The 11,587-nt window shown below is 42.1% G+C and overlaps 1 protein-coding gene across 1 annotated transcript; it reads right to left on the reverse strand.

Moving 5' to 3' along the window:
- On the reverse strand, window positions 1-5,175 carry LOC149630056 (uncharacterized). The gene has a single exon (XM_089851357.1). The coding sequence runs from the start codon at window positions 5,173-5,175 to the stop codon at window positions 1-3; it is 5,175 nt and encodes a 1,724-aa protein (XP_089707483.1).
- Window positions 5,176-11,587: the final 6,412 nt, after the last annotated feature.

Genomic DNA, 11,587 nt, shown 5'->3' on the forward strand with positions numbered 1-11,587 from the left:
TCAGGGCTCATCTTCATGGTCGAACGGTAGAAGGCATAGCTTGACGATGGGTCGTTTGATTTCACCTTTGGTGGTCCGTAAGGTAACGACCCGAGTATAGCCGTCTTGTCCCGGAAAAATTTCGATCACTCTGGCCAAAGGCCAATTTCCGGGTGAGGTAACGTCTGATTTGACCAAGACCATGTCCCCAACTTCGATATTGCGTTGCGGTTTCATCCATTTGGGTCGTTGTTGAAGTCTAGTTACGTACTCCCGAAGCCAGCGTTTATGGACATCCTGCTTTAGCTTCTGGAGTAGCTGCCATCGGTTAAGTCGGTTCATAGGTAGGTGAGATAAGTCAGGATCCGGTATTGCTTGAAGAGATTCTCCAATTAGGAAGTGACCTGGAGTGAGAACATTAAGATCGGTGGGATCCGATGAAAGCGGAGTTAACGGTCTTGAATTTAGGCAACCCTCTATCTGTGTGACTACGGTTGAGAACTCTTCGTAGGTCAGTCTGGTGTTACCAATGACTCGATGTAGGTGGTATTTTACCGACTTGACGCCGGCCTCCCATAGTCCGCCAAAATGTGGGGCTCCGGCAGGGTTAAAATGCCATGTTATGCCCTGTGCGGAAAGATGATCTGCGACAGCTGCATTGTGTGGATTTGACTGAATCAGTTTCATAAATTCCTTTAGTTCCTTGGCGGCCCCAACGAAGGTCGTTCCACAGTCGCTATATATATCGCTAGGCTTCCCACGTCTTGAAGTGAATCGGCGCAATGCTGCCAGAAAGGCTTCGGTGGTTTGTGATGAGACAATTTCAAGATGTAGTGCCTTCGTCACGAAGCATACAAAAAGGGATAAGTAAGCCTTGTAGGATGTCTTGCTTCTCGGAGTGATTGGACGAAGATAAAAGGGTCCTGCGTAGTCAACGCCAGTTCTCGCAAATGCTCGGCAGTATTGAACTCGAGCCCTTGGTAGATCACCCATCATCTGGTTAGCGGTGGCGGCACGATATCTGGTGCAGACTGCACATTTCCGAATTTGGTGTCTTACTGCATCTCTTCCTCGAATGATCCAATACTTTAATGATAGGATGCTCTGAACCATCTGAGTACCAGCATGCAGGTTTTGGGTATGGGCCTCTTGAATGACCATCTCCGTAAATTTGTGATGTCTCGGTAGCAGAATTGGACGCTTTGTGGCTGTATCGAGATCTGCGTGTTTAAGTCTTCCTCCTACACGGAGGACCCCGATGGAATCCAAGACAGGATGTAGACATAGTAGTTTGCTTCGCTTCGGCAACGGATTACTCTGGCGTAAGGACTCTATCTCTTCCGGAAACATGTAGGCTTGGACTATCTTTACTAATGTGAGCAACGCGTTCTCTAATTCCATGCTTGTCAAGGGACCAGAAAGTATTACGGCTTTGAAGTTGGGGTCTTGTCTCTTCCGGTAACTGTTCAGGCCATTATGTTTGAAACGAAGTATCCATGCTGTTATGCGTCGTAGTCGCAGAAGCGTAGAGAACCGTGTAAAGATGTCGTTATCAACAATTATTCTTGTGGTCATAATGACGATTTTTTCTTCTTCTTCGATGGCTGTGGCATTCGTCTTGGAATCCGAAATGGATGGAGTTGGCCACGGCTCCCGACTGGATAGCCATAGAGGTCCCTTCCACCAGAGTTTATGGTTTAGTAGCTCGGGCACTGATACTCCTCTGGAGGCTGCATCAGCTGGATTCTCAAGTCCGGGAACATGATGCCAGTGTGATACCGGAATTATCTCTTGAATTCTTGAAACCCGGTTTGCGACAAACGTCTTCCATCGACGTGGACAAGAGGACAGCCAACATAATACGATCGTCGAATCTGTCCAAGCTTTAACTTGATTGAAGTTCAGATTTAAGGACTCTTGAACTGTTTCCATGAGATCCGCAAGGAGCAATGCACCACAGAGCTCCATCCTCGGGATTGATATCGCTTTATTTGCCGGAGCCACTCTTGTCTTTGCTGTGAGTAATGACATGTGGACATTTCCAGCTTGATCGACCGATCTCAGATATACCACTCCAGCGTATGCTTTCTCGGATGCATCCGAAAATCCGTGAAGTTCGAGAACGGATATCTCAGGTAAAGAATGCATCCATCGGTCTATTCGAAGATCTTGAATGTTTATAATGGAATTCTTGAAATCCGCCCATAATGTTTGAACTCCTACGGAAGTTTCGGCATCCCAATCGATTTTCTCCTTCCATACATCCTGCATCAAGATTTTCGTGCGAATAATGATGGGGGCAAGCCAACCCATGGGATCGAAGATCTTCGATATTTCGGAAAGTAGAGTCCTCTTCGTAAGAGGTAACTGACAGGGCGCAGGTTGTACTTTGAACAGGAACTGATCTTTCCTCGTATCCCAGTAAAGTCCGAGTGTCTTGACAAGAGCATCGTCATCCATCGCTAGTATGTTCTTGGAATCTTGTAACTCAGGCGGTACTTCTGTTAAACAATCAGGGTCGTTTGAGGCAAATTTACTGAGTCGGAAACCGGCACCATCGCACAGTGAGCGAATCTGGTATATAGCGATCTTGGTTTGTGTTGCGGTTTGTCCTCCGCTCATTACATCGTCCATGTAAAAATCCCTTTTGATAATCGCAGCTCCCAACGGATGTTCATGTAACCCCGTGTCGCCCAGCTCCTGCAATACTCGAGTTGCCAAGAAGGGTGCCGAGGCTGTTCCATAGGTTACAGTGTTCAATTGGAATTCTTGAACAGGAGCCTTGGGTGTCGACCGCCACAGTATGCATTGCAGATTTCGTTGTTCTGGGACTACTAGTATCTGGCGGTACATTTTCATGATGTCAGCGACAAAGGCAATACGATGTATTCTGAACCGCATGACAATGGCATATAGCGAATCTTGGACCACTGGACCCACGAGTTGCGCGTCGTTGAAGGAGAATCCAGAGGTGGTCTTAGAAGATGCATCGAAGACCACTCGGAATTTACAGGTTTGGTTCCAATCTTTCATTACATAGTGATGAGGAATATAGACTCTTGCAGACTTCTTTTGGTTCTCTGGCAAGATCTTCGACATATGTCCCAACTCTTCGTACTGTTCCATGAATCCTTCGTATAAGGCTTTCAACTCCGGGCGTGCGTCGATCTTCCTTTCAATTTGGTAGAATCTTCTCAGGGCTATCTCGCGCGAAGATCCAAGAGGAATCGTTGGCTCTTTCATTGGTATGCGTACCACGAATCTTCCGGCTGGATCTCGGTAATGGAACTTTAGAAAATCCTCCTCGCAAGCTTTTTCTTCCGGCGTCATGACTTGTGTCTTTGGCACTTGTTCAATCGCCCAAAATTGATTCAGGGTTTCTTCGAGTGTGAGAGTATGATGAAGGTGTACTCTAGGTTGGTCAATGCTCGTCGGCCCGGAAACCAGCCATCCTAGCTTGGAATTGATCGCATCCGGAGAAAAGGCATCCTTGGTTCGTTTCCCATTTAAAAGGAGTTTGAAAAATTCGTCAGCACCCAACAGTACATCAATGTCGCCAGGGATGTTAAACTCGGGATCCGCCAGTCGCAGCTTCCTGAGATGAGGCCACTTGCTTGTATCATATTTTCGTAAAGGTAGCTGACATGTGATTTTCTTCAATACATAACCGTTGACGCAAAACCTTTCTGACGTTGTGTCCTCGAAGAATGGTTTGAAATGAACCTGAGTAAGTCCTCTAGCTCGACCGAGTTGCGTCGCACCTAGGCCTACTACTTCCGTATGGACTTTCTTTCGTGCGAGGCCCAGTCTCGCCATGCACGCTTCGGAGATGCACGATACAATCGATCCGCCATCCAATAGAGCTCGAACTTGAAGGGCTGTCTCTTGCGCAGTTTTTACTTTGATTACAGCGGTAGCTAGTATGGAATCATCCCTTGCACAGGCGGCGTCCTGGACATGAAAATTCTGCGCCTGGCTTGGTTGTTGTCTATCGGACTCTTTTGTATTGGATGGTTGACTACTTGACTCTTTGTCTGGTTTCTCAACTTCCACGTGAAGAAGGGAGTGATGCTTTTTATCGCAGGTCTTGCAGTATTTTTCCAGTGGACATTCTTTCACTCTATGTCCCGTCCGAAGGCAGTTGAAACAAAGGTTCGATTGCTGTACTAATGATCGTCTTTCGTGGACCTTCATAGCGGACAGTCTTGGGCATCGGAAATTGAAATGATTGGCGGAACAGAACGTACATTTACCATCTGAGGACGATGCTCCAGTTCTGGTGTGCAAGGTCACTGGGTTCCTCGTGACGTGAGGATTGCGACCGGATGATGATGCCGCCAAGGAGCGCGCTCTTTGTTCAATAAATTCCAGCAGATCGCTTGATTTTGGTATCTCTGTGTTCTTGAGACTAAGTTCCCATTGCTCCTTAGAGGACGGATCTAACTTCTGGGTTAGAAGGAACACCAGAACGGCATCCCATTTATTCGCTATCGGAAGAGTGTCGAGAGCTCTGGTACATTCCATCGCCGCATCCACGATCGATCGTAAGGCATTTGAGTTGCTGGTTGGTATCATGGGCAGCGAGCAGAATCGTCTCATAATGGCAAAGTAGAGTTCTCTGTTGTTTTCGAACCTCTTGGTGACCGTATCCCAAGCAATGGTGTAATTGGCATCAGAAATGGTGAGTGATTTGATTAGATTTACGGCGTTTCCGGTTAAACTTGACTTGAGATAGGTAAATTTCTGGGCATCTGATAATTCTTGATTGTTGTGGATGGCAGTGAGGTACATGTCCCGGAATGATATCCAATTATGTATTTCTCCCGCGAACGTTGGGAGGTTGATTTTAGGTAATTTGATCTCCGAATGTGACCCTACAGACAACTGACGTGTCGAGATTGGAACCATAGTGGCTAGCATAGATTTAAGTGCGCATTTCGAATTCGTATACAACGTGAATAAGTCATCCCATTTCCGTTCATGCAGGCCAGCATTTTCAGCGTCCAACGAGACCACCTTGACATGCGCATCATCGATGACTTGCCACGACTTGTCCACTTCTTCCAGAAAAAATTCCAATTGCTGTTGATTAAGAGGAGTCTTGGCATGTGTTTGAACTCTGTTGCTGATGTTGTTCAGACCCAATTCGCCTTTATTCCGTTCCGCAGTGGCTTTCTCCAGAGCGGTTACTGGCATTGTGAACGTCCGCAGTGGTGATCAACCCAACGACCAGCTTTCCACGTAATTAAGCCGACTCTGACGATCCGGCTCGACGGACCATAAATGTTCGTGAACTAGTCGAATAGGCCTACCGGACAACTTGCGCGGACGACTTGACACGGTAAAAGGTTATAATTAGCCTGGACGCGGTTGTGGTGTCTGACGACAAGAAAGCGAACTTGGTTAACTAAACATAAACAATTTATTTAACTAATGGTAAAAACTAAGCGAAGTGCCCGGACGGCGACTACAAAACCAAATCCTCCTTTTGATATTAAGTTATCTGATTATATAGTACGAACAAAAAATTAATTCTAAAAATGTAGACTAACAAACAAACGATAAAAAATAGGTTTACAAAATTGGTATCTTTTTTATGTAATATCATTTTTTCCGATCGGAACACATACAGTATGGGAATAATTGTGCTTCATATCTCCCATGTTAATTTCTATGCGAGTTTTGTGGGCCAGCAAAGAGAATATACCAAGAGGAGCAGAAACTATGTAAATAAAGACCGACTCTGAATTTGGAGAAACTAGTTCCGGTTGTTCACGTGACCATGTTGTCTGCTTAAAAATTACCTTTTGTACGTCAACGTTCAACCCAGAAATCAACCCAGGCTTTGCCACCAGTGCCCACCACCAATAATAAGCAGCCGACATAGTTTAACCAATAAACGGCGTCGCTGCTTAGCCAATCAACAAAAACCGGATCTAGTTCCTCAAAAACCGTGGCCGGGCTTTTCAGAACCCCTGTGAAAGGCTAGACTTTCTGCTCCTCTTGGTATATTCTCTTTGGGGCCAGGCTTGAGTACTATCTTTCACGCCTAATAATTCTGACGTCTTTCAAACTGTGATTTCATTGGATCACAGCGATAAAAATTATTCTCGATGTAAAATTCGTCTCGCTCTCACATAATGTTTAGTCTATCCCTTCCCACAAAATCCGGATAGATACGTTGGAAAGTGGCTACACAACGATTCCAATTAGCTATGTGTATTCCTGGTGCTGTATATTGTGATCATCTTATGTCGTAAGTACTCTTCGTTTTCATCATGTTGTTAATTTTGGTAAAACACTAACTTCTAAATTCCTCAACCCTGTTTTGCGTTTTACCTGAGTTGTTTGTTTGACTTTGTTTCTTACGACAAACTCGAACATAAACACGATTGTAATTAAAAATTCGGACAGAAACAAAAAGAAGAGTCCCATTCGAAACTGCTTCAAAGAAAGAGGGTCCACGAGACTTTTAACCAATCTTTGTTCTTCCAAGCAAGTATGCGTTTTCCACAGATTGAAACGTCGGTCGTGGTACAGCAAGTGGGACTCGAACAAGGCTTGTGATTTGAATGAAACGTTATTTTGGATAATTCGCGCAGCAGGGACAGACAGTATGAAGAAAATATGGACTTCTTCTAAGAGCTCTAATATGAATATGATACAAGGTAAGCACGAAGTTTTCTTACGTGTTTCTAAAGACAGCAGAAATATAAGGATGGGCTCCTCTCCTGATTGCAAAGGCCAGTCTGGTAATGAAGGCGGGTTTTTTTGAAAGACGTATTCGATTCTCAAACATCTCGCATAATTTGAGCATTTTAATCCCTTCCATTATAACGATCTTAGGAAGCATCGAAAATACTAAGTTTTCCGCCAAATCGTTAAAGCTTTGAACAATATCGGTTTCAGCCACAGTTTGTATCATGTTGTGTCTTAAAATCTGTTCGTGGACAGCCTTGGAAACTGGGTCTATCGAACCCTAAAAAAACCACATGTCATTAAAATTCATAATAATTATCAATGCCCAATGTGCAACAGCATTTGTGTATAAGAAGTCGTCTATAGTTGTAATGTAAAATCAAATTTAACCAGAAGTCCTTTAAATTAGCCTAGGCTAATTTAATGGACTTCTGGTATAACTCTTAGTTTTAGATATTTCACACTGAACATACTTTGAAGTGTTCTTCTGATGCCGAGTCTTTTGGAACATAAATTGGCAAGTTAGGATATCTCAAAATATCCTCGAGCGTTTCAATGTAAACTCTTTTCGATGGTAAAGTCAACTTTGATAGAAGGCCTCCCGAAATGCATTGCGTCATGATGAAACAAAAGATTACCCATGAACACAGGGCCAATCTAAGACCAACGTACTCGTACAAATTTGAATTTACTCCTATAATAACGCAATATTCAAATTAATAAATGTACAATACCTTATCTCCTACGAAAAAGATACCTTGGTTGAAACAAATCTTGATACTGGTATAGAAGTTTCCCAAAAAGCGGCTGGAAATAGATAATTTAGGCTTTTTCTTCTGTTCTAATTCTGTTTTCAGGTAACCAATTTGAATGACTGAAAATGCCATTGAAAAACAGAAAAGTGTGATACCGAACGCCAACCAAGTCTGTAAAATAGAATTAGACTTTTAGTGCGAGGTATTATTTTCTTTGAGCTGTGTGGAATCTACAAAATTCCCGATAAATGTTTTTTTTTTTGTTTTATTTTCCATCCCAGACAACTCAAAAACTTCACAATGGAAATTTGGTTGAAAAGTTATTCACCGAAAAGTCAAAAACATTAAGAAATGAGAAGGCCGTTGAGCGAACTTCAACGGCGTCATTGGAACTAATTATAACCCATTCGTCTTCTAAAAAGATGTTGGTGAATTCCACGTATTTGAAGTTGTCAATTTTCGGTTGAATCATAGCGAATTCGATGTCAGCTTCCTTAAATCATAAGAGAATGTCTTAAAAGTGGAACCAGGGATAGATTTAATTTTAGAAGTAGGAATGGAGAACAGAGTCATCTGTGCGCGCGTCAAAGTCCGGACCCACTTCCCCGTGAAGGGGGAGGGGTATGAAAGAAGAGGTGGGTCATAGCGACAGAGGTAAAAAGGAATTACGTATTTTTCGGCGTCCCCATCAGCAACGTCATCTAAACGTAGTTTAAGTGAGCCAATATGATAATTTAAACTTTTCGTTACGTGTTGAAGGGGAGGGGCTTTATACTGGGCTATGAGTCGGACTGAAGTAAATACTAACCGTTCTCCATTCCTACTTCTAAAATTAAATCTATCCCTGGTGGAACACTGTCTTCTCGATCTTTGCGCAGCATGCAAGTTACACAGTCTTAACAAAATTATAAAAGCCATTTGCACAAACCCCTCTTGAAAGTATTCCTAGCATCCCAGTGCCATTTCCTTCGCCATATATACGACCGAAATCCATGTCATTCTTAGTGAGCACTCCACTGTAACTACATGAAGTTTTTCAAGATTTAGAGATGTTTTTTGTGGAGTTTAAAAAATCATATTAATTATATTTACTTCGTATTCATTTTCAGTATTGTTGATTCAATAAGAAGTTTAACTTCACCGTCGACTACCGGAGGAACCAAACTATCGAAGAAGCCCCAAAACGGTAACTGGACAAACATAATATCATTAATTTCTGGTAATATTGTTCTTTTGTATCACCGTCGAAAGGCCTCAGTGTGACCCGCAAATGCTATTCGTTATAAGCTTTTATCAAAGTGTGAGCGAAAATTTTCCATTTATTACGAACACCATAAGTTTATAAGAAACGTTCCATAAGTATGACACTTATGCCCAGTAATATTTGGACTGATTTTCGGCTACTATTCACTCCGTTTTCAGACAAAGAACATTCGTAAACCATATATTTTTGTTTGTGGCGAACTTTAAATGGCTTAATTTCAACAACTATTTAACTAAATCGGGAACCATAATTTCTAAACGTGGAAGAAAATAACAAAAACTCAAATTATACGGCATAGACACTGCCAATTATAAAATTTTGCTCTCTAGTTCCCTGAACTATTAATCAGACGATAATCAGTTACCAAAACCACAGCCCACGCGCTCACGGGCGTGATCGAGTTTAAGGCCCGTTCAGATTACCCAACTTTAGTCAGCTGACAAATCATAGACTTGACAGGCCGACTTGTCACCTAATTTAGTCAAGTCAGGTCACACGTTCACACCACCCAACCTGTCGGGTCAACTACCTTTGAAGCACAAGAGGGGGAAAAAGTGTTACGTAATAATAGGAATCATTTATTTTGGATTGTAAATGAACTCGTATTCTCGATAAAATTCGATTAATTACGAGCTTCAAAGCTATTCCAACAAAATTTCTGCATTTCAGAACATAATAAAGGCCAATAATATCAGAAGTAATATAAGAAACTTCCCTATTAATTACTTCTGATAATACTCAATGAGGAACAACCATCAAACTTAATAATTAATCCATTTTAAAAAATCGTTTATTAATTTTATAATTAAATAATAATAATAATAAAAAATTATAAATATAATTTAAATAATGGCCGCTACTCTCGGTTCTCTCTCTCGAGCTAAAAGGAAAAAACGACCCGTGTCCCAAGACGTAATAGTTTCGCCTATTGTGATTGGTTTGCTCCCTCTCTGACTTTAGTCGGCCCGATTCCAATCGCCTTCCTACCCGATTAAAATCCGAGCTTCGACCTGACAATAGTACGGTTGGGTGAAACGTTCATATTGCCTGACAATCTGGCCTGACTGGTCAGTTCAGCTTTGTCAGCTGACTAAAGTTGAGTAATCTGAACGGGCCTACTTCGCAGTGTTTCTGTCATGTTTTCGGTCAAGTGAGAATTGAGCTTTAGGCGCTTACCCAAACAGGAGACGTTCCACCAAAGACTCAATGATGGATACTAATGACAACACTTACTGCTGTGGAGCAATACGTTAGAAATGGTCCGGCTTCCATCTGTTCTGCTTCTTGCGTGTTTTGAAAAGTGTGACGAAATTGCAGGTGCAATTTTATTTTGATTTTTTACCTCTCCGAGTGACGTATGTCACGGAGAGGTTCTGTAACGATCGTGTGTGTCTGTTTGTTTGTTTGTTTGTTTGTTTGTTTGTGTGTGTGTTTGTGTGTCTGTTGTTACACCCACGTGACCGCGTTCGCAATTTCCAAATCGGAGCAAACGTGTTCGCCATTTCCGAACTGCATTCACAGTCACGGAAATAGCTCCTCTACTTGAGTTCTCACACCACCATCTTCTGGTGTTTGTCCATTCCACACGGACACCAAACTGTACATACGGGCTTCTAATCACCATTATCTTCTGGTCCTCGTCCATTCCACTTGGACACCAGTCTGTACATACTAGCTTCTAATCACCACCATCTTCTGGTCTTCGTCCATTCCACTTGGACACCAGTCTGTACATACTGGCTTCTAATCACCACCATCTTCTGGTCATTGTCCATCCCACATGGACACCAGTCTGTACACCTGGCTTCTACACCACCATCTTCTGGTCTTTGTTTTTGTCCATCCCACATGGACACCAGTCTGCACACCTGGCTTCTACTCCATCGTCATCGTTTGGTTTAAGACATTCGCGGCGATCAGCTAGGGTTACGAGAAACGTCTAGCCTCCCTAGGGTGGGTTGTCCACGATAGGTTTTCGCAATTGCGGTTGTTCTTGCTATTAACTGTAGTTCGACACCCTTATATACTACCTATTTGAATAAGGCGAAGCAACCGGCGTATGCTTCATTTCAAACGCCAATATTAGTCAAGTCTCTCAAGAATGTTTAATTGTTCTTTTTTAAAACGATGTAACGTTCAATAAGGCGAATAACTAACGAAGAAAATATTAAATATTAATTATATTTATTTTAATATTTAAGATAATCTTGTTTCTCAATTCAAAATTAATACGGAAAGAGTTAAAAAGCAGTCTATGTTTTTGTCTGTGTGTGTCCGTCCGTTGTTACAGTAGTGCGCTGCGTTAGAAGTTCGTCTTGTTTCGATGTGTAAAGGAATCCTACAGAACCATAATATTCCCTTTATCCTTAATATAAAGTGAATATGTGGAAATATTTTTCGTAATTATGATGCATTTAGTACTTTTGTAGCTTTAAAGCTCTATTTCATTTTGATATTCCAAAGATTTTTTTTAATATCATTATTTAAAATGGATGTTTATATATTACCTAAGCTATACTACATCTGTTTATAGCATAATCCTTTCTAAAGCGAATACAAGCACAACGCTACTATGTTGGTCAAATGAACTTTTATTTGTCAATAGGCCTAGTGAACCAAAAAGTTAACGCTTGGGTTTGGATTTCGTTTCTGTAATGCAGAGACATTAACTGTTCAGATTGAGCCGAAAGTTAAGTACACTTTAGGCTTAGATATTATAATCATGGTGGAAATCTGGGCCGCGTTCAGCAGAGCCCAGCGATGTTAGCAGTATCCTACATAAGGGGTTTTTGAATTTTGACGTCACGGTGCTTAGCGCTTAGCTAGTGCGGTCTTCAAAGAAAATAGTCGGCCTTTGGATAACGTGGAGTAATTAATACAAATAGCTCTA

Source organism: Phalangium opilio, unplaced genomic scaffold (genome assembly GCF_054372755.1).
Source record: "Phalangium opilio isolate 3A_F unplaced genomic scaffold, DU_Popi_V2 ptg000104l_1, whole genome shotgun sequence".
Lineage (NCBI taxonomy): Eukaryota > Metazoa > Arthropoda > Arachnida > Opiliones > Phalangiidae > Phalangium > Phalangium opilio.